Here is a 23,657-nt window from a genome sequence, read left to right on the forward strand (position 1 = left end):
TGGAAGAAATAATTTACAAAGCATTTTACAAACAAACTTATCTAAACTCTGCATACAGATTCCTTCATTTACCAATGCTATCACCTCCTTGGCAGATATGTGCCAGCTGTTTAGCAGTATTCAGCTATACCACCCAACAGTTTAGGAACAGCAAGTGAAAAATACTGTATTCCATATAAACTACACTGTGAATTTTTTTAGGACAGTCCCAGGATATAATCCTTTTGGCTAGAAGCAGGCGGGAGGACTAATGAGATAACATGCATCTCCTTAAAAATCACTTCCTAGAACTGTATTTCGTGATATATCCCATTATCTTGGAAAGTCAACAACTCATGGAAAGCTTGGTTTTCTAGAGCTGTGCCTGTAGCAAAATGATTCATATTACCTCAGATGAAAGAGTAGACTGTGGCCAGGGACAGAAGCTTGGCTCAGCAACTTGGCTGACCTGGCAGGTAACAATTTGGAGAAAGGGACTTACTTCAGACAAATTTGAAAAGACTTGGTCTAACTTTTGAAAAACGTTTGATTAATTTCTAGTAGATGGAAACCGAGATGTCACTCTGCTTTCTCCGCCCTACTCCCACTTCCTTTCTTCCCTTTCCATTCGTTCATCTTTTCTGTTCTTCCCTTATTTGTTTTCGGGGAGGGAGGGAATCAAAACATAAACAAAAAAACCACATTGTGAATTTTATGTAGGCAAAGAGAAATTACTGAAGTTGGAATTTGGTCAGGAGACAAGTGTTAACACCCTTAGGTCTTGCAGAAGGTATCATGTTATCTCAGTTTGGTATCTCATCCAGAAGGCAGTAGAATGCCCTCTACTACCATGCTGGGACACTGGTTAAATACTGACTCAGAGGGAACAGAATCATCCACAAAATTACGGACACCACTTCCTGCAGTATCTTTCTGGAGGTCTCTCAAATAATCTGATCTTTCTTAGTTTTTAAGGATCACAGTGAAAGGTGCTATAGAAGAGATTTCATGCTCTTTTCAACAGCTCATTATAAAGAATGTTGTCATTCATTCTGGTAGAGTAACTAGCACAATCATTTTTAACTTCATTTATGAAATATTTATACTAATTTTTGTCCTTGTTGTATTGACACTGTTCATTTACAGATTGTACTTGCTCCTAGAGAGACAAGTAACAGTGTTTGTTCATTCTGACTGTAGTTACTCCCAAGGCTCTTAATAGAGGGTAGCTATCAAGATCAGCAGATATAAATTGATATACGCAGTTTAACTCTCCGTTTGGATCCCTTTGAAAGACATAACTTCAGTTCTGGGGCATCTTGAACAACTCTGAATACATACATTTGAAGATCTGGTAGGGTCTCCAATTGTGTGCTCTTTATATTGTACTCCTGCTCAATTAAGGCAAAGGACAATGGGACAAATTTTTACTTTTTTTTACTCCTAACTATGGCTGATCATTAAAATGACTAAGCAATCATTAAAATAAATAGAAAATTAGCTATATTAATATTAGGAAGTGACGATCTTCATGGGAGATTCATGCGACCAGCCCTGCCTGATGTCAGCATGGATATCAAAGAGCACCATCCATTCAACTATCAGGCTGGCCTCTGCTCCCACACCCTTCTTGCCCTTGTGCATGCACATGCTCTCGGACAGACGTCTTTCCTCCATGTAAGATGTTGGTAGGGACAAACATTAGCACAATCATGGAGGCTCTGGACACAGCAGTTTCAAACCTGCTTCCACAAGTTTTACTTTAGCATTTTGGTGGGAGTTCGGGGCCTGGAATCTCCTTTCCAGCAGTGAGTGGGACGAGACCGTCTGGAGCCCATGACTGACTATGTGGGGCCCAGGTCAGACTAACAGCAGCTGCAGCACTACTCTCACAGCTGCAGCTCATTGGAGAAATCCATGCTAGCAGCAGAGAGTACTAGCATGGGTTTACTGTAGTAACATGGGCTTAATGTAACTGAGTTAATGAAGTACATAACAAAATTAGCAATCCACAGCAATGAGTAAGAAGCTCCTTTCCCTTCTCATTTACCTTCTCAGAATTTTCAGGCCTCTCTCCAGAAAGCATCAGGACTTTTCTAGCTTTTTCTTCCTCAATTTTTTCAAGACATCCTGGATCTTTGCTAAGGGCACTGGCCAAAATATAGTAAGTGGTACCCAGCAGAAGGTTTTGGTTGCGGAAGGCCACTATGTTCTTACTCAGGTAGTCAGATTTGCTCTCATCTGTTGGAATTCAGAAACAAAGTTGATAATTTGGCAGTAAAATGGATTCCCATTACAAACAGGAAGAGAATCCATAGCATGAGTTCTGCATCAATGGAGTATGAATAGATAAAATGATTACCCAGTAAAGAGATGGTTTTCAACACAGTGAGCATTTGTTCAGGACTATTCTGGCTCTGACTGCGACTATGACTAAAGCGGCAATAGCTGTGATTCCATCTCAAGAGCCAGTCTTCTCTGGTTTTAGACTCTCTGTGCAGATCCTTCAGAAGCTTCATGGCAACGGAGAAGCTGTTCTACATTAACAGATCAAAATGGGAATGTTTAATAATGCATTAGAAGAAGGGGAAATAAAAAACTGTTTGCAGCAAATGAAAAGATCCAGGGATTTTGCAAGAGCCATTACGAGATTCACAAAGTATATCAGGAAAGGTTCCGGAAATTCCAGCAAAGTGTGAGGGGCTCCAATGCCAGGTGGGCTCGGTGTGAAAAACAGGCATGTGCTAATGGAAGTATTTGTTTGTGTATTTTTTTATCTTTATCAATCTATCTTCAGTCATTTTTAACTCATATCCTACTTAAAATCAGAGGTCACCACGTCAACATATTCCAACTTGATATCTAAAATTAGGTCTCTAAATCTATCTTTAGATCCATTAATAAATAGTTTGACTTTCAGAGGTACTGAGTACCACAACTCCCACTGATCTCAATGGAGACTTTGGGTATTCAGCACTTCTGAGGAACAGGTCACTTAGGGTTAGATTCAGAAAGGATTTAGGTGCCTAACTTCTACTTTTGGTGCCTAGATCCCAGGATCAGACACCACTGGTATTAACAAAACTCCCACAGCTCAACTGCTGCTGAATCTTGTAGATGTTTAACTCACTTGGCGCCTAATTTTTTGCAGTAAAAGTTCCCTAGGCACCTGTGTTTCTGCCTCTGCGTATGAGAACCTCTGCTCCATTCTAGACATCTGGACACCTGAGCCCCAGTGTGATGCACAACCTGGGGAAAAACAGGTGTTCCTCCACCTAACTAACATACAGGGCCTGAGCTGGTAAACAGGCTCAGCGCTTGCCTGCTGGATTCAGCCCCACAGGTAAGCTCACATAAAACAGACAATGGGACTTAGCTCAGTCTTTATGATATTCATATGGAACATGGAAAACCAGTTCAAGAGCTCGGCAAGTGAGGGCCCCAATCATTAGGTACAGAATATTCTGATATGGCCCTCCCTCAGTCTCTCTCCTGTAGAAGCAGTTCCATTGTGGATAAATAATTAGAGTGTCATTAGGCCAGAAAGTGAGAGAGAGCCTGGTGGTTTGAGCACTCACTCAGGATGTGGGAGTCCCAGGATCCAGTCTCCCTACTCTAATGACTAATTATTTTTCCAGAGAGGAAAAGCTTCAAAAGGCAAGACTGACGGAGTCCCACATAACAATATCCCATAGCCCAATGGTCAGGGCACTTGCCTGAGAGGTGGTGGCAGATCCCTTCTCCCCTTCAAGAGTGGGGGAGGATGGGGGTCGGGGGGGGGAAGAGCTTGAACCTGGGGTCAGCCACATCCCAGGGGAGTGCTCTAGCCACTGGGCTAAAAGTTATGAGAGCCCCTCCTTCTCCCCCCATCCCTGGCGTCTTGCAAAAATGATGTAGGTGCCTAACTCCAAGAGAGGGTTTGCAGCTGAGACTCCCAGGTAGAGGAAGGCACCTCCCGGCAGTCCAGACTTAGATGCTGTACTCCCTGAGAGGTTTGGGGTTTGAGACACTCTCCATTTGCCTTAGCATCTCCCATTGGCTAGCTTAGGCAAGGAGCATCCTAGCATGCTGGCTTTTGTGAATCCTATTTTTAGGTGCCTGTGTCACTCCATTCATCATATAGGCTGCCTGAGAACTTAGCTCAGGCTTTGTGAATCTCAGTTATTTTCTAGGTACCTAGAAGTTAGGCATGGTGGCATGGAGTATCACAATGCCTCAGTCCCTTTGTGAATCTAGCCCCTCGTTGCTAACTTTAGACAAACACTGGCCACAATATCTATTAATGTTATACAAGAAGAAACAAAGCGTTTCAGTGTTAGTGAGTGGGGCAAGGTAAGTGATATTGGTTCAATCTCAGTTTGGTCTGTATTGTTTTATACAGAACATTTATCTTATGCGCTAGTAAATTTACAAATCAAAGTATGTTGTTAGAAATACAAATGCATGAAATTAAAGAGCTTTAAAATGCGATACATTATGCTACTTTTACTTGCACAGACACGCCCCCCACCGGCCCACAACTATAACATTTCTGATGTTTTATTTATTTGTTCTGGAAAGTACCAGGAGCATCTGGTGAACAAAAAGAGCCCTTTGGGCACATTTCCTGAAATAGCACATTTTAGAAAAGTTGTTAATTAACAGTAGTCATCTACAGTTCAGTAGAAAAGGAACCAGGCTTCCCCAGGCATTCAAGAACATACTGTGGGGGGAAATCCTGCATTGGCAGCAGTATGACCTGGACAACCTAATCTGTCTTTTCCAGTTCTAATAGCTATGTTTTTTTGATGAATCAAGCACTACCAGACAGTGACGAATCACCTGTTTCCGGGCACTCTCTATCATCTTCATTTTCATGTTGAATTTGCAGCTTCTAATCATTGAATGAATGTCTTCTTCCTGCATATCTGTTTCCATTTTGTCACCAACATCTCCTCTTCCATCCACCTCCATACTATCATCAGCCTGAATGTTAGGCAGTTTCTCCTGAATTTTTCCAAGAAAGAAACACCTGCACAATGGTGAAAGTAAATAAGATATTAATATATAGTGGGAAGCACACAGGTGATTTCAAACCTTCCTCTCCTTGATCATATTCAATGCTGCCATATTTCCCACTGGTAAATATGGCTAAGCGGCTTCAATCACTGACTCGTGTCATTATTATTAGTGATTGTGATCCTCTTCAGTAAGGAGAGGCATATTCAACTAATAGAATTAACAGTCACAACCAGGGTGACCTAATGAGTACCCCGAGGTCTTGAAATGGTGTCCCTTACACATATTTCATTTTTTAATCCTGGCTACTGGGTTAGGATTTTTATTGGAGACTATGAAGTTTAGGTGCTAGAAAATGTTCATAATTACATTTTTACTAGAATATTACCCTAAATGTACCAAGACAAACCTATAGCCCTTGCCCTGATGCCAGCATAACTGTAAGAAACATGTTGACTGGCTTATAAACTATAAATGCCAGCTAGAGCTGACTGGAACTTGGGATTCATGGACAATTTCAGTATTTCAAAGAGCAGTGGTGAAGCTGACAAGAATCATGTCAATTACAGTCAGCAGCTGCCAGGGTTCCCAGCCTCTGGGGGTCCAGGGCAGCCCCACTATATGCACACCCCTGACTGGGGGCTGCAGAACTTCCAGACATCTGGGCCTGCTGGCTCCAAGTCTTTCAAGTGAGTGGGTCCTGGAAGCCAGTTGACCAGGGAGCAGTCTGCACGGTGGGGCTGCCCAGAGCCATGGACCCTAGAAGCCCAGGCTCCCCAGCAGCCTTCCATGAAACCAAGCAGAGTTCCCTTGGAAACCTGCCTATGATTCAATTAAAGTTCGTCAAATCAGAGATGCTGCTGTGACACACTTCAGGTTCAGTAAACCGGCATTTCCCAGTAAAACTCTGTTTCACTGGAAAAATCCTGACCAGCTCTAGCACTAGCCTATATTTCATGTCTAACTTTGACCCAACTGCAAACCTTATTTAGGTTTACATAAGTGCCCTTTAAGAGTTGTATTACAGTAGTGCCCTGAGACTCCAGTCACTATCAAGGGACCCACTTAGATATCCTTACTCACAGTGACTAGTACCTTACTCCATAAGTAGGCCCATCAACTTCAATGGGACTGCTTACCATGTAAACCAGGGGTCAGCAACCTAGGGCACATGACCCAAAGACAGCACGAAAGCCGATTTTTAATTGCACGCTGCAGCCGACGCTGGCCCCGCTCAGCCCACTGCCGAACCATTAAAAATCCTGCCTGGCCCAGCCTGCTCTTCTCCACCCCCTGCCTACCGCTCTCTCTGCTGGGGATGAGGCAGAAGCAGCTTGGTCCTGCCGGCTGCTGCTGTAGGGCACGCTCCACCAGCAGCCAAGCTTCCCCCTCCCATACCTCTTCCCCAGCGTGCTGCTTCATGCCCCATCTCCTCTCCCTCCCTGCCGCCGATGGCCCCTGTGAGGGAGGGGAGAAGAGGAGCCCCAGCACCCTCACTGCTCAGACTGGGAAGTAGGTGGAGAAGAGGCAGGAGCGGGGCCTTGGGGAAGGTGGGTGGAATCAGGGCGTATCCCTCCATCCCCCTGCCGTGAGCCACTCAGGGCAGGGGGCTGGGAGCACCCCCCGATCCCTGCTCACCCCCCAGCCCTCTGCCCTGACCCCTGCACCCCTCTCACACTCCAGCCCCCTGCAACACCCCCCCGCCACGACCCCAGCCCTGACTCTGGCACCTCCCACACATACCCATCCCCCTGCACCTCATGCCCTGTCTCCTGCATCCCCCCTCACACTCCTAGCCCTCTGTCCTGACTCCTGCACCCTCCTCACACACACCCTGCCCTGACTCCTGCACTCCCCACACATCCCCAGCCCCCTGCACACCCCATGCCCTAACTCTTGCAAACCCTACACATCCCCACTCTGAGCACCAAATGGGAGCTCCTGCACACACACTCATTCCCACCTGCACCCCTCACACCAAATGGGAGCTGCCCAGGTAAGCGCTCCACAACCAAACCTCCTGCCCCAACCCTGAGCCCCCTCTCCCTCATTCTAGCTCCTGGCCAGACCCTGCACCCCAACCCCCTGCCTGCTCCTTCACTCTCAGCCCTGTGCTCAGTGCACCCCCACCCTGAGCTCAGTGCAGAGAGAGAGGAAGAGAATGGGCCAGAACCAGGGAGGGTAGGTACCCACTCTGTGTGGGCAGAGCCAGGACCCTAGACTGGCAGCGGGCTGAACGGGGCCGCAGCCAGGACTCTGGCTGGCAGGAGCCCGTGAATGGAACCTCAGACTGGCAGCGGGCTGAGCTGCTCAGCCGGCCGCCAGTCTGGGGTCCCGGCCGCTGGCCCTGCTCAGCCCACCGCCGGTCTGGGGTCCCGGCTGCTGGCCCTGCTCAGCCCGCCACCGGTCTGGGGTCCCAGTTTCCAGTCCCTGGCCCCGCTCAGCCCGCTGCCAGTCTGGGGTTCTGGCTGCCGGCCCCAGGCCAGCTGGGCGCCCGCCCCGCTCAGCCCGCTGCTGGTCTAGATGAATGGAATCCCAGGCCGGCAGCAGGCTGAGCAGGCTGGCGGTGTAAGATCAGCATTTTAAATTAATTTTAAATGAAGCTTCTTAAACATTTTGAAAACCTTGTTTACTTTACATACGACAATAGTTTAGTTATATAATATATAGACTTATAAAGAGAGACCTTCTAAAAAACATTAAAATGAATTACCGGCACGCAAAACCTTAAATTGAAGTGAATAAATGAAGACTTGGCACACCACTTCTGAAAAGGTGGCTGACTCCTGATATAAACTGTTATTAAATGGGAGTCTGGGTATCACAGTCTGGCTCTATGCTAGGTGCTGTGTAAACACCATAGAAATACAGTCCCTGTCCCAAAGAGCCTTATAGCCTAATTTAAGAGAAGACACAAGTGGGTATCTTAATAGCTCATCGCAAGCTTTCAGCAGTCTGGCAACTCTCCAAAGCTTGTAAGTTTTGAGGCTTTCCCAAAGGATAAAATATGAAATGTGTTTTGGTTCACCTCTAACCTAAGTAAGCTCCTTTGCCTAGGAGGTTTTGGCTCCTGGTTGAACAAACACTGCCAAGCCTGCTGAGACTCTATAATCAGCAAATTTTAAGGCACTTATTTGGCTCAGAGAGGTAATGATGAAAGACTGAGCCCTGGTCCACACTACGGGGTTAGGTCGAATTTAGCCGCCTTAAGTCGATTTTAAAATGAATGAGTCCACACAACAAACCCTGTTCCGTCGACTTAAAGGGCTCTTAAAATCGACTTCTGTACTCCTCCTTGGCGAGGGGAGTAGCGCTAAAATTGACCTTGCTAGGTCAAATTTGGGGTACCGTGGGCACAAATCAACGGATTGGGCTCCGGGAGCTATCCCAGTGTGCTCCACTGTGACCGGCTCTGGACAGCACTTTGAACTCTGATGCATTAGCCAGGTACACAGGGAAAGCCCCACGAACTTCTGAATTTTATTTCCTGTTTGGTCAGCATAGCAAACTCAGCAGCACAGGTGACCATACAGTCCCTCCAGAATCGTAGAGCGCAGAATGTTTTTACACTCCCCCTATCATCTCTGTCCCTGTGGTTATTGCAGATTAGAAGGCAAAGAAAACGCACTCGTGATAACATGCTTTCCGAGCTCATGCAGTCCTCTTGCATTGATAGGGCACAGCTTAAAGCATGGAGGCATTCAGTGGCAGAGGCCAGGAAACAAGTGAGTGCGAAGAGCGGAGGCAGGACGCAATGTTGAGGCTAATGGGGGAGCAAACGGACATGATGAAGTATCTGTTGGAGCTGTAGGAAAGCCAACAAGAGCACAGACCCCTACTGCATCTGCTATATAACCGCCTCCCCTCCTCCCCATGTTGCATAGCCTCCTCACCCAGACGCCCAAGAACGTGGGGATAGGAGAAGATCCGGGCACCCAGTCACTCCACTCCAGAGGATGGCCCAAGGAACAGAAGGCGTCATTCAAACAATTTGATTTTTAGTGTGGCTACAATAAGCTATGTGGCCTTGTCCTTCCCTCCTCCCCTACCCGACCCAGGATACCTTGTCCGTTATCTCTCTCTTTTTTTTTTTTTTAAATTAATAAAAGAATGCATGGTTTCAAAAAAATAGTTACTTTATTTCGAAGGGGGGAGGGTGGTTGGCTTACAGGGAATTAAAATCAAGACAGGGAGTGGGTTTGCATCAAGGAAAAACACACACAACTGTCACACCGAAGTCTGGTCAGTCATGAAACTGCTTTTCAAAGCCTCTCTGATGTGCAGCGCACATTGCTGTGCACTTCTAATCACTCTGGTGTCTGGCTGCTCAAAATCAGATACCAGGAGATTTGCCTCAACCTCCCACCCTGCCATAAATGTTCCCTCTTACTCTCACAGATATTATGGAGCACAAAGCAAGCAGCAATAACAATGAGAATGTTGGTTGCGCTGAGGTCTGACCTAGTCAGCAAACAGCACCAGTGAGCTTTTAAATGTCCAAAGGCACATTCTACCACCATTCTGAACTTGCTCAGCCTATAGCTGAACTGCTTCTTACTACTGTCCAGGCTTCATGAGCCATGGGAGCAAGGGATAGGCTGGGGTAGGTGTGACCACGCAGTGCCTCCAGCTGGGAGAGCAGCCTGAGGCAGAAGCCTCCAGCTTGCATGATAGTCTAGGCAGGACTGAATCTCCAAGAGATGAAACTTGAAGAGAATGACTTGGACCTCCCATTCCATGCTCTAAGAGGAGGATAGCCGTGCCTGTCCAGGCACCCCTGATTGGCCTCATCAAGGTCTGCCAGGAGCACCCAGGAGATGTACGACAGCTATCAGTCCTACTGCACCATCTGCCGCAAAGGCAAGGAGCTGCTGCTCTGCAGCAATGCAGTACTGCATCTGCCAGCAGCACCTAGGAGATGTACGGTAAAGGTGAGCTGAGCAGGCTCCATGCTTGCCGTGGTATGGTGTCTGCACGAGTAACCCAGGAAAAAAGGCAAGCAACGATTGTCTGCCGTTGCTTTCATGGAGGGAAGGGGGCTGATGACATGTACCCCAAACCACCCACAACAATGTTTTTGCCCCATCAGGCATTGAGAGTTTAATCCAGAATTCCAATGGGCAGCTGAGACTGCGGGATAGCTACCCACAATGCACCACTCTGTAAATCGATACTAGCCACAGTAGTGAGGACGCACTCCGCTGACTTAACATGCTTCGTGTGCACATACGCAATTGTCTGTATAAAATTGGTTTCTAAAAATCAACCTACTTTCATAGTGTAGACATACCCTGAGGAAAGGAAAGTGATGTGAAGTTGCATTGAGAGAAAGAAGAAGATGTGGAGAAATATTATGGGGAGGAGAGAGAAGTTAAAAGGTTAGAGAAAGCATCTGAGCCTCTTGAGAGCTTGACTAAAGAAAGTCTCTCAAGGATCAGCCATTTCAGGTAACTGTTGCATAGCAGACGTTTTGGTTATAGTATAGGACAGTCACATAAATACCTGAAGAACATGGTGATGACCGGGGTTGGGTTCTTTGTATAAAACCTTGTTAAAACTTCTAGCTGTTTAAAGACATCTGGTAACTGAGGGCCCATTTTTGTGACTTGTACTCATGTAGAGGGGCACTTAGAGAGTAGTCCCATTGTGATAAATGTGACTATTCACCCACGTACTCCTCAACATATGTAAGGATTGAAGAATTGGGCTGAGGATTGCTAGCTGGCAGAAGTTTTAATTTATAATCCTGATTTCCTTACAGTGTACCTAGCTATTGATGGATGACAAACAATTTTAAGCTTTAGGCTATTGGTCTAATCTGCTAACTACACTATTTATATGAAAACATCCTCTTATCCAACTACCCATCCTGTCTGCCCTTTGCTCCTCTCCATATGTTAGTAATACGAAAACAATTTGTTCCATCTGAAAGGCAAGACATAATAGAACTTAGAAATCACCAAGTGCTGGATTCCAACCAAGAATTTCTACAGGCAACATCAGGAATATAGCAAGCTTATCTAACATGTACACTCATAGTTAACAGACAAGTGTTTCATCTTACCGGTTTGTAATGATGTCATCCCAGATGTTCATGGGGTCCATTTTATCATCTGGATATCTGCTTGTCCAAATTCTGAGAAGTCTCTTAAGAGAAACTTGAGAAGCTAAGCTGCCTAAAATCAATTAAAAATACTTTAAGAAAAGGCTGCATGGAGGTAATGTGAAAATGTAGGGAGTCAAACCATGATGTTTAGAATCACAGAATGTCAGGGTTGAAAGAGACCTCATAGACTCATAGACTTTAAGGTCAGGAGGTCATCTAGTCCAACCCCCTGCTCAAAGCAGGACCAACACCAACTAAATCATCCCAGTCAAGTCTTTGTCAACCCGGGCCTTAAAAACCTCTAAGGATGGAGATTCCATCACCTCCCTAGGTAACCCAGTCCAGTGCTTAACCACCCTCCTAGTGAAATAGTGTTTCCTAATATCCAACTTAGACCTCCCCCACTGCAACTTGACACCATTGCTCCCTGTGCTATCATCTGCCACCACTGAGAAAGGCCAAGTTCCATCCTCTTTGGAACCCCCCTTCAGGTCACTGAAAGCTGCTATAAAATCTCCCCTCTCTCTTCTCTTCTGCAGACAAATTAACCCCAGTTCTCTCAGTTTCTCCTTGTAAGTCATGTGCCCCAGCCTGCTAATCATTTTCGTTGCCCTCCACTGGACTCTCTCCAATTTGTCCACATCCCTTCTGTAGTGGGGGGACCAAAACTGGACACAACACTCCAGGTGTGGCCTCACCAGTGCCGAACAGAGGGGAATAATCACTTCCCTCGATCTGCTGGCAATGCTCCTACTAATACAGCCCAGTATGCTGTTGGCCTTCTTGGCAATTTTAAAGAGATCATTTCTATTTTAAATCATCATGGAAAGATTTCATTGCAAGGGCTAGAAAGATAAAACATAACATAGTGAATGACCCTTTTAAAAAATATCTTCACTATATCAGACACAGATTCAGAGTCTTTTGACATGTGAAAATAACTACACCCACTCTTCCCAAAAACAAAAAGGTGAATGCCACAATGTATATACACAAAATAAGAGAAAAATACTGTGGGGAAAATATCTTACTTGGTTTGCTTGTAAAATTGATGAATTCCTGTATTTCTGTTAAAGCTTGGACAGACTGCAGCTTTGTTAGTCGACTCTGGTGTAACAGAGTGTCAATACTGGAATAGTTCTAGGAGAAGGAGAATGATTTTTAAGTGATTTCTTACCATGTTTTTATTTAGAGCACTGTAGAGCAGAAAAATAACCGATCTCTCTATGTGCTATGCTCAACTAGATTGTGATTCAGACTATCCTTAGAAAAGATGCATAAAACCAACCAGTATCAATTTACGCTAGTTAGAGGTTTTCAAAATGAAACATCAGTGAACTAGGCTGAATAAACTCAGTACGATATTCTAGGGAAGAAGAGGGGACAGAGTGAATAAACTGAAAGAAAGGAGTAAGACACCCCCAAAATAGGGTAGGCATGTTGCACCGGATAGCTGTTTCCATTTCTTAAGTCCCTGGGGTGAAATTCTGACACCAGGGAAGTCAATGGAAGTTTTGTCATTCACTTCAAGGGGGTCCAAATTCCATCCTTTATATTTTTATCTTGAAGCGATGTTCCAGTAGCAGCAAGGGCTGCACCTGACATGACTTCCTACAGAGAATCACAGCAGACATGTCACAGCAGCTTTGTTACCTGCATGAAGGCCTGCATGCCACTGCTGATGTAATATCTGGCTCTATCAAAGTCATCCTGCAAAATGTAGAGAAGACTCAGCTCTTGGCTGTAATACATTTCTATAAGGGCTTTCCTCTGTTCTATCTTCATAGCCTCATCAATGAAGGTCAGCAAGGACTGGTCATTGCCCCCATGGAGCAGTAATTTCAACTTACTCCGTATCATATATGGCAGATAGGTTTCCTACAGAGGAAAAAAGAAAAAAGTATCTTTACTCCCAGGGCAGGATACTGAATAAGCACTTCTGCCATCTGTTGCTGGTGATGTAGAACCACATGCAAGACATATAGGGGCCTGGTTCCATTTGCTACAGGCCTAAAGATTTTCAAATTAGGAAACGACTAACATATTTCACCAAAATGTAATTATACTTTTCAGCGTATCTTAACCTTTTTCAGCTTGACTCTGATCACCCAACAAGTCACACAGCACCCTCTTCTGGTGGGCTTATGCAGTTGCAAAGGTACTGGTGCTTGGCATTTCTTATCAGCTTCAAAATAAATTCTGTGGGATCCTCCAAATACAGGAGGAAGAGAAAAATAAATGACAGCAGCATGACGAGTGCAAAGAGGACAAGGTGATCAGGCTGGAGCCATTTTCTGAGTCATGGGACTAAAGGACAACATGAGACGCTACAGAATAGCAAAAAATAGTTTCTTTAATTACTGTTGACTGTAATTTTTATAAGAAAACTCATCTAAATTGTGCAAAGTACCTTTGTGATCAAGTCACTTTACCTCTATCCCTAATCAAGGCACCTCAGTAAAGGTCCCTGTACAAATGCAATCAGTGTGATATCAACTCTAATCTAGCAATGATTTCACAAACCTGATAAAATGGATCACTCCACGTTTTGTTTAGGTCTGGAGGTTGTCCGCTATCAATATTAACAGTGGAACAATACTCCAGTGACTTCCACTCTGTCAGATGATTGTAGCATTCAAGAGACGCAAGTTCCCAGAAATCCTTTTCTGCTTCACTAGGTTCACCATCCAACCAGTCTTGTTTAGAGAGAGCCTAGAAAAGGAATGTCAGATGAAAAAAAACAAGTAGGTTCTGAGCTGCAATATTACGATATTTTTTACTATTCTAGCTGAACACCTTCAGGAGAACCCATAATGTTTTCACTGTTGCATGACAATATTTTATTCCTTTATCAGCACTTGTGTTTAACCAGCAAATAGGACCCAAGAAAATGTTCCAAAGAATTCTTGAAAATGTACATCAGTCACACCTTTAACATATAAAACTCAGCTCAGATGTGAGCTTCAGTTAACCTGCATTTGCAAAGAGCTGCATTTTTCCAGCTTTCATTTAGACACAAACATTCTGTAGGTAAAATCATTTCCACACATATTTTTTAATGATTATCAACTTGTGAACCCAAATAGAACTTATATGTGCAGACCATAAGCACTTAATTTCTATTCTCTAATGATCTTGTGTGTGTGTATTGAAACTATATTGATTTATGCCTGTAAAGTTGTGTGACAACAATGGATAACTTGAAAATTTGTCTCAATAAGCACTGTCTGTTATGAACTGTTATTTACATTGCATTTGACCAAGTATCTTTTATGGATCTTGACTCATATAATGAAGTGAACCAAATAAAAGAACGTTTAAAGCAGGGGTCTGCAACCATTCAGAAATGGTGTGCCAAGTCTTCATTTATTCACTTTAATGTAAGGTTTCACGTGCCAGTAATACATTTTAACATTTTTTAGAAGTCCTCTCTCTATAAGTCTATATATATTATATAACTAAACTACTGTTGTATGTAAAGTAAACAAGGTTTTCAAAATGTTTAAGAAGCTTCATTTAAAATTAAAGTAAAATGCTGATCTTATGCCGCTGACCTGCTCAACCCGCTGCCGACCTGGGGTTCCCTTCACCTGGGCCGGAAGTGGACTGAGCGGGGCCTGCGGCCGGGACCCCGGCTGGCAAGGGTCCGGCAGCCAGAACCTCAGACCGGTGACAGGCTGAGTGGGGCCAGGACCTCAGACCAAGGACGGGCTGAGTGGGGCCAGCAGCTGGGATCCCAGACCAGCAGCGGGCTAAGCGGCTCAGCCTGCTACCGGTCTGAGGTTCTGTCTGCTGGCTCCTGCCAGCCAGGGTAACGGCTGCTGGCCCTGCTCAGCCCACTGCTGGTCTGGGGTCCCGGCTCTGCCCACACAGAGTGGGTACCTACCTTCTCCTTGGTTCTGGTCCATTCTCTTCCGCTCTCTCTGCACTGAGCTCAGGGTGGGGGTGCACTGAGCACAGGGCTGAGGGTGAAGGAGCAGGCTGGGGGTTGGGGTGCAGGGTCTGGCCAGGAGCTAGAATGAGGGAGGGGGCTCTGGGTTGGGGCAGGAGGTTTGGGTGTGGAGCGCTTACCAGAGCAGCTCCCATTTGGTGTGAGGGGTGCAGGTGGGAATGGGGTGTGTGTGCAGGAGCTCCCATTTGGTGCTCAGGGTTGGGGGGGTGAGGATGTGGGATGTGCAAGAGTCAGGGCATAGGGGGGCTGGGTATGTGTGGGGAGTGCAGGAGTCAGGGCAGGGTGTGTGAGAGGAGGGTGCAGGAGTCAGGACAGAGGGCTGGGGGCATGTGAGGGGGGTACAGGAGTCAGGGCATGGGGGGGGCTGGGTATATGTGGGGAGTGCAGGAGTCAGGGCAGGGGGTGGGGGGGTGCAGGAGGCTGGGGTGTGAGGGGGATGCAGGGGTCAGGGCAGAGGGCTGGGGGGTGGGCTGGGATCAGGGGGTGGCTCATGGCAGGAGGCTAGAGGGATACGCCCTGATACCACCTCCTCTTCCCCAAGACCCCGCTCCTGCCTCTTCTCCGCCTCCTTTCTGGTCTGAGCAGCGAGGGCGCTGGGGTTCCTCTTCTCCCCTCCTTCACAATGGCCATCGACAGCAGGGAGGGAGAGGAGGCGGGGCACCATGCAGCACGCTGGGGAAGAGGCAGGGGAGGGGGAAGCTTGGCTGCTGGTAGAGCCTGCCCTACAGCAATAGCTGGCAAGACCAAACTTGCTTCTGCCTCCTGCCCCCATCAGAGAGCACGGTAGGCAGGGGCAGAGAAGAGCGGGCTGGGACGGGCAGGATTTTTAATGGCATGCTGCTGCCTGCAAGGGTCCCGACCGTCAGCCCCGCTCAGCTCGCTGCCGGGGTTCAGCAGCAGGCTGAGCGGGGCCAGCGGTGGCCGCAGTGTGCCATTAAAAATTGGTTTGTGTGCCATCTTTGGCAGGCATGCCATAGGTTGCCGACCCCTGATTTAAAGCAACATGCTGTCTCAGAATTTTTATTGACAGAAGTAAAAAAAGGTGTCTTAAAAAAAAATCTGAGAGGAGACAAACTATATTTGTTATGTAGTTTTTTACCTCATCATATTGTTTAGCTGCTTCAGCATAATCGCTTCTTGCCTCTGCTAACAGTGCATTCTGGGTAATTTCCTTAGTTCCAATCTTTCCACTGAAAATACCACGAAGAACATCATAATCTCCAACAGATCGATAAAGCCTAGTAAAGTTAAAAGGCAAAAAAAAATTATTTGAAAAAGAACAGCTTTCTATTCAAGTGCAAAGTATCCAGGTACAAAGTACTTCAGTATTAAAACTGATGCATGTTAGACAGTCTATGCAAACTTACTGCTCTATAACTGCCTGGCTGCATAGAATGCATTACTGATGCATGGATATTATTCTTCTACCAGATTATAAATTTATAGTGGATTGTGTAAACTTTACTCTGGCCAAAAAATGCTTAAACAATGCTGCAAACACTACTCCGAAATCACCTGCAAGAGCATAGCATTTAACTGGACTGGAAACCAAGTTGTTGAATCTGTACCAGAGAATGTGTTGGAAAAGATTTATGACATGGGAGGAGCCCTGCCTGAAAGGTCAATAATTAGCTCAGAAATATTAAAAATACACCTAGTATGAAAATCAAGCCTTATATATGACTAGAACTCTTGGCTGATTTAATTTGAATAAAAACTACCCCAATTAATTTCTGCCCAAACAAGCACTCACTTAGCAAGTTCAATCCATCTGATTACATCTGGAGAGAGCTCTGCCCTTCCACGCATTCGTTTGGATCGTGGTGGTTCTTCTGAAGAAAGAAGAGTTAGAGCCTGTTCAAGAAGCAGGATGCCCACAGGTTGCTGTAAACTGGCTAAGCAGCTAGTGCTCACAGTGGCCGAGTCGAGGTCTAGCAGCTCTCTGTGCTGGTAACTCATTTCCTGTAAAACAAAGACATGGGCAGTTAACGGGCCTGTAAGTATTGGAAATAGGCTTTAGAGAGAAAATCTTTGGTTTTCTTTTCCTAAAGTGAAAGAAAGTTTGGAAGGAGGCCGGTGTATCTAGTGATTTTGTGAATAGTTTTTCGCATGCCAGATGGTGCAGGAATTTTACATCTTGCCTGCAAACAACTCTGAGGCCCTAAGAGCTAGGCATTTTGGATAGAATGAGATGAGCAGGCTACATTTGGTGTATGTATGCCATGTGCTTGAGACATATCTTTAGAGCTCAAGGAATGCCCATTTATGCCATAATTTTCCAAGGATTAGAACAAAACAACGGGAGAACTATTCTCCCGGAACTGTGGAAAGAGGAATTTACCTTGGACAGAAAGGTTTCTGGAGCTCTAAGAATAACCTTTTCCTTATGACAAAGGTAGTGTGGTTCTTGTATGGATAGGAGAACTAATTCCAAAATCTGCCTTTTGGAGGTAATGGTGACTAAAAATGCCAGCCACATGCTTGTCTAATCCATCATTCTGATTAAATTTGGGAGAGATACTCAAACAGAGGAATCGATGTGCCTGTCTACAAAATGCTACTGTAGCTGGTCCTACATTTCCGAAGGTGCTTGGTTGTAGGGCTCCAACCAAACCTCCTGGAGAAACTCGAGTGTATCTATCAGAGGGGCAGCCATGTTTGTTGCTTTTTACAGATTCAGACTAAGAGTCCTGTGGCACCTTATAGACTAACAGACTTATTGGAGCATAAGCTTTCGTGGGTTTCGTCTGTTAGTCTACAAGGCGCCACAGGACTCTCTGTTGCTTTCTAGTGTATCTGGGATCACCAGAACTTTGAGATTAATATTTGTATCTAGAGAACAGACTCCTTTGTGCTGAGTACTGTGCAAACGAAGAAGCAGTCTCTGTCCCAAAGAGCACCAGAAATGTACATTTGACCAGACCAGTGAAAAGACGGTTACTCACCTTTGTAACTGTTGTTCTTCGAGATGTGTAGCTCATATCCATTCCAGTTAGGTGTGCATGCCGCGCGTGCACGTTCGTTGGAAGACTTTTTACCCTAGCAACTCCAGTGGGCCGGCAGGTCGCCCCCTAGAGTGGCGCAGCCTTGGCGCTTGATATATACCCCTGCCAGCCCACCCGCTCCTCAGTTCCTTCTTGCCGGCTACTCCGACAGTGGGGAAGGAGGGCGGGTGTGGAATGGATATGAGCAACACATCTCGAAGAACAACAGTTACAAAGGTGAGTAACGGTCTTTTCTTCTTCGAGTAATTGCTCATATCCATTCCAGTTAAGTGAATCCCAAGCCTTACCTAGGCGGTGGGGTCGGAGTGAGAAGTCGCGGCATGGAGCACTGCAGAGCCGAAAGCAGCGTCATCTCTGGACTGCTGGACCAGGGCATAATGAGAAGCGAAGGTGTGGACAGAGGACCAGGTCGCTGCCCTACAAAACTCCTGGATGAGCACACGGGCGAGGAAAGCCATCGATGATGCTTGTGCCCTGGTGGAGTGCGCAGTCACATGGCCCGTAGGGGTGTGAGCCAAGTCATAACAGGTCCTGATACAGGACGTCACCCACGAGGAGATCCTCTGTGAGGAAATGGGTACTCCTTTGATTCGGTCCGCTACTGCCACGAAGAGCTGGGGGGATTTGCGGAACGGTTTGGTCCTCTCCACATAAAACGCGAGTGCCCGGCGGACATCAAGCGAGTGGAGTTGTTGCTCCCTGCGGGACGAATGGGGCTTTGGGAAGAAGGCGGGAAGAAAGATCTCCTGGTTGATGTGAAAGGCTGAGACCACCTTGGGGAGAAAGGCAGGGTGTGGCCTCAGCTGCACCTTGTCTTTATGAAAGACCGTATACGGGGGATCTACTGTGAGGGCCCGGAGTTCTGACACCCGTCTGGCTGAGGTGATGGCCACCAGGAAAGCAGTCTTCCAGGAGAGATAGAGCAGGAAGCAAGTCACTAAAGGCTCAAATGGAGGGTCCATGAGCCGTGTCAGAACCAGGTTGAGATCCCAGGTAGGGGAAGGGGGTCGAACCTGGGGGTAGAGACGTTCTAGTCTTTTCAGGAATCTAGTCACCATAGGGTGAGAGAAAACCGAACGGCCATCTTCCCCCGGATGAAAGGTGGACATAGCCGCCAGGTGAACCTGAAGGGACGATATCGCCAGGCCCTGCTGCTTGAGGGACCAGATGTAATCAAGAATACTGGCGATAGAAACCTCCATAGGGAGGGAACCCCTCTCCGTGCACCAACAGGAGAAACGCTTCCACTTGGCCGAGTACGTCGCTCTAGTGGAAGGTTTCCTGCTGCCCAGCAGTACTTGACGTACAGGGGTAGAGCACCGTAGTTCCGACCTGGTCAGCCACTCAGGAGCCACGCCGTGAGGTGTAGAGATGGGAGTTCCGGGTGACAGAGCCTGCCGTGGTCCTGGGTGATCAGGTCCAGGTAAAGGGGCAGGGGGACTGGGTCGGCCAGAGACAGGTCCAGCAACATCGGATACCAATGTTGTCTGGGCCATGCTGGAGCTATCATAATCAAGCGGGCCCTGCCCCTGCGCACCTTCAGAAGGACCTTGTGGATAAGCGGGAACGGAGGAAACGCATAGAGCAGGTGCGTCGTCCACGGGATAAGGAAGGCATCCGCTACCGACCCCTGGTTCCCGCCCTTGAAAGGAGCAGAACATCTGGCATTTCCTGTTCCCTCTGGATGCGAAGAGGTCCAGCCGTGGACAACCCCATCTCTGAAAGAGTGAGAGGGCAACGTCCGGGCGAAGGGACCATTCGTGCGAAAGGAAGGATCTGCTCAGATGGTCTGCCAGCGTGTTCCGTACTCCGGGGAGAAAGGAAACCATGAGGTGGAGTGGGCTATACAAAAGTCCCAGAGCCGCACTGCCTCCTGACATAGGGGAGAGGATCTCGTGCCGCCCTGCTTGTTAATATAGTACATGGTCGTCGTCTTGTCGGTGAATACCGAGACACAGCGACCTTGAAGCTGATGGGAAAACGCTTGGCAAGCAAGGCGGACCGCTCTCAACTCCCGTATGTTGAAGTGGAGGGCCACTTCCTGAGGAGACCACTGGTCCTGCGTCCTCAGGGTTCCGAGGTGGGCACCCCAGCCCGGGTCTGAGGCATCCGTTGTTAGGGATACTGAGGGTTGGGGCGGATGAAAAGGAGCCCCGCACACACTACGGACTGGTCTAGCCACCACCAGAGGGAATCCAGTACCTCCTGGGGGATGGTGATAACCGTGTCCAGCAGATGCCTGGCCCGACGGTATTGAGTGGTAAGCCAGGACTGGAAGGGCCTCATGCGAAGCCGCGCATAACCCGTAACAAAGGTGCAGGCCGCCATGTGACCTAAGAGGGTTAGGCACGTCCTTATAGAGGTCAAGGGAGCCATCTGTAGACGCCGAATGATGGCCGACAGCGTCTGGAACCTGGACAGCGGCAGAATGGCCCTGGCCAAGGTGGAGTTCAGAATGGCCCCGATGAACTCTATCCTCTGCGTGGGGAGCAGAGTGGACTTGTCCACATTGATAATGAGGCCCAAAGCTCCAAAGAGTCTGCTGATCTTGCGGACCTGCGACTCTGACGTGCCTCGAATCAGCCAGTCGTCGAGGTAGGGGAATACGTGTATGCGACTGCGTCGAAGATACGCGACGACGACAGCCATGCATTTCGTGAATACCCTCGGGGCCGTGGAGAGGCCAAACGGGAGGACCGCAAATTGATAATGGTGGCGGTCGACCACGAACTGAAGGAAGCGTCTGTGTTGCGGAAAAATGGCTATATGAAAATAAGCATCCTGCATGTCGAGGGCGACGTACCAGTCTCCAGACATGGGATAATGGTCCCCAGGGATACCATGCGGAACTTCAACTTCACCATATGTTTGTTGAGTTCCCGCAGGTCGAGGATGGGTCTGAGGCCTCCCTTGGCCTTGGGGATCAGAAAGTAGCGGGAATAAAACCCCTTGCCCTTCTCATTCTCCGGAACTGCCTCTATAGCTCCTTTGTCGAGGAGTGTCCGCACCTCCTGAAGGAGGAATTGCTCGTGAGAGGGGTCCCTGAAGAGGGACGAGGGTGGGGGGCGGGAGGGAGGGTAGTGAAATAAATTGCAGACGGTATCCCATTTGCACAGTGCGTAAGACCCAACGGTCGGAAGTTATTTGGGTCCACGCCGGGAGGAAGAACGAAAGGCGGTTGGAAAACGGGGGGGACGGATCCGTGGGGGAAACTGGTACAGCGTCCTCGGGCGCACCTTCAAAATGAAGGTTTTGGGCCAGGTGGGGCTTTAGAAGAGCCCTGATTCTGCCCCACTTGGTTGCCCGATTGTCTGCACCGGCCATTCCTGCTTCGGCATCTACTAAAGTCTTGCCGCTGGCGGTACTGGGGATAGGGCCGGCGCTGCTGTTGCTGTTGCGGCCGGAAGGGTGTGCGCTGCGTCCCGGGCGTGTGCATCCCTAGAGAGCGCATGATGACCCTATTGTCTTTCAGGCTTTTCAGCCTGGAGTCAGTCTCCTCTGAAAACAGGCCCTGACCTTCAAACGGGAGGTCCTGGATGGTGTGTTGAAGCTCTGGAGGAAGGCCAGAAACCTGTAGCCAGGAGATGCGGGGCATTGTAACCCCTGAAGCCAGAGTTCTGGCAGCCGAGTCTGCCACGTCCAAGGATGCCTGCAACGAAGTTCTTGCGACCTTCTTGCCTTCATCAAGAATTGCCGCGAATTCTTGACGCGCATCCTGAGGCAACAACTCCTTGAACTTATCCGCTGCTACCCAGGAGTTATAGGCATAGCGGCTAAGGAGAGCCTGTTGGTTAGAGACCCTGAGTTGGAGGGCGCCCGCTGAGTAGACCTTCCGGTCTAGCAGGTCCATGCGCCTCGCCTCCTTGGACTTCGGTGCTGGGGCCTGCTGCCCGTGGCGCTCCCTCTCGTTCACAGACTGCACGACGAGGGAGCACGGGGTTGGGTGGACATGCAGGTACTCATATCCTTTGGAGGGTGCCATATACTTGCGCTCCACCCCGCGTGCAGCAGGAGGGATGGAGGCCGGTGATTGCCAGATAGTATTAGCATTGGCTTGAATAGTCCTGATAAAGGGAAGGGCGACTCTGGTGGGAGCATCCGCTGAGAGAATGCTCACCACAGGATCTTCTATTTCCGAAACCTCCTCAGCCTGCAAGTTCAAGTTTTGCGCTACACGCCTGAGGAGGTCCTGGTGCGCCCTGAGGTAGAGTGGTGAGGGACTGGAGGATGACGTTCCCGCCACTGCCTCATTGGGGGAGGACGACGAGGAGACCCTCGGTAGGAGCGGGTCCACGGGGGGCTCCGTCTGTACCAGCGCCTCTGATTCTGGAGGGAGCTCAGGGTCCCGCTGGTTAAATCGGTCTTCCCCCGCCGGAGAGGGGGGAGGGCGAGACAATAAGGCCTCCGGAGCCCTGCGCTCAGATGCCTCTGGTTGAGGTGGAATGTGTTGAGGGCCCTGGGCTTGATGGTACGCCCAGGGTAACCCCACTGCTGCGGTCCCTGATCCTGCAGAGGAGGGTCATGGAAGAGGGCCCCGGGTCTGTCCGCGTCCAGGGCGTACATGCTGTCTGCCTGCGATGAGACAGACGGCTGCCGGGAAGGCCATGGTGGGGCCGAATGTGGCTGATAGGGCTCCCTCGGTCTCGACGTCGACGATCTTCTCGGTGCCGGGGACCGGTACCGGGAATCGTACCGGTGCCGGGATCGGGACTGGGACCTGCCACCAGCGTGGTGCCGGGAGCTCGACCGGGACCTGCCACCGGCGCGGTACCGGGAGGTTGACCGGGACCAGGACCTGCCACCAGCTCGGTGCCGGGAGGTCGACCGGGGTGCTGACCGCTGACGGGAACGGCTCCTGGAGTCTCGGTGCCGGTAGCGGCGACTCAATCCAGACCGGTGCCGGGAGTAGCGAGACCATCTGGAAGATGACCGGCGCCGCGAGTGCGACCGATACCGCCGAGGGGAGCGGTGCCGGGACTGCGAGCGGCGCCTGGAGCGAGAACATCCACGGTGCCGGGACCTCGAAGGGGATCGGTGCCGGCTGGGCGAGTCCGGAGACAGCACTTGCATTGTCGCAGGCTTGCCTCTAGATATAACCCGCACCGGGGGTACCGGGGATTGAGGCTGGGTAGGCTCCGTGAGAGCAATTAGGTCCCATGCCGAAGTGAATGTCTCTGGCGTCGAAGGGACCAACAGCTCAACCCTAGATCTTATAGGGGAGCTAGGAGGGACCGGACTCGACGGACCTCTGGGGCCCGGAGTCGACAGAATCCCTGCTGGTGGTGCCGCGGCAGAGGTAGGTGCTGGGTGCTCCGCTCGAGTCTGCGAGGATGGAGTCGCAGACGTCGAGGGCCTTGTGTCGGGTCCCAGTGCCGGGGAAGGTCGGTGCCGGGGCGTCTTTCTGGTGCCGGCGCGGTCCGGTGCCGGCGCGGAGTCGGCGCTCTGCGTCAGGGCCACAGGGTTAAGTGCCACTTCCATCAGAAGAGTCCTTACCCTCTGGTCCCTCTCCTTTTTTGTCCGAGGCTTAAAAGCCTTACAGATGCGGCACTTATCTGAAATGTGCGATTCCCTCAGGCACTTCAGACAGGCATCGTGGGGATCGCTGGTCGGCATCGGC

General features: G+C 48.8%; 1 protein-coding gene across 4 annotated transcripts in view; it reads right to left on the minus strand.

Annotated features, from left to right (window-relative positions):
* Window positions 1-23,657, minus strand: part of PRKDC (protein kinase, DNA-activated, catalytic subunit) — a 197,150-nt gene that overhangs the window by 33,291 nt on the left and 140,202 nt on the right. For all 4 annotated transcript variants that reach the window (XR_007772788.1, XM_050941897.1, XM_050941896.1 and 1 more), the window contains exons 63-71: window positions 16,789-16,997; window positions 16,135-16,273; window positions 13,607-13,795; window positions 12,737-12,961; window positions 12,115-12,223; window positions 11,042-11,153; window positions 4,801-4,990; window positions 2,342-2,516; window positions 2,030-2,220 (exon numbers count right to left, since the gene is read on the minus strand). Coding sequence is in view for 3 of the 4 variants with exons in the window: in XM_050941897.1 (XP_050797854.1) it covers window positions 2,030-2,220; window positions 2,342-2,516; window positions 4,801-4,990; window positions 11,042-11,153; window positions 12,115-12,223; window positions 12,737-12,961; window positions 13,607-13,795; window positions 16,135-16,273; window positions 16,789-16,997 (1,539 nt within the window). In the remaining variant the exon portion in view is untranslated. The remainder of the gene's footprint in view (window positions 1-2,029; window positions 2,221-2,341; window positions 2,517-4,800; window positions 4,991-11,041; window positions 11,154-12,114; window positions 12,224-12,736; window positions 12,962-13,606; window positions 13,796-16,134; window positions 16,274-16,788; window positions 16,998-23,657) is intronic.

Source organism: Gopherus flavomarginatus, chromosome 2, assembly GCF_025201925.1.
Source record: "Gopherus flavomarginatus isolate rGopFla2 chromosome 2, rGopFla2.mat.asm, whole genome shotgun sequence".
In the NCBI taxonomy this organism is placed as follows: domain Eukaryota; kingdom Metazoa; phylum Chordata; order Testudines; family Testudinidae; genus Gopherus; species Gopherus flavomarginatus.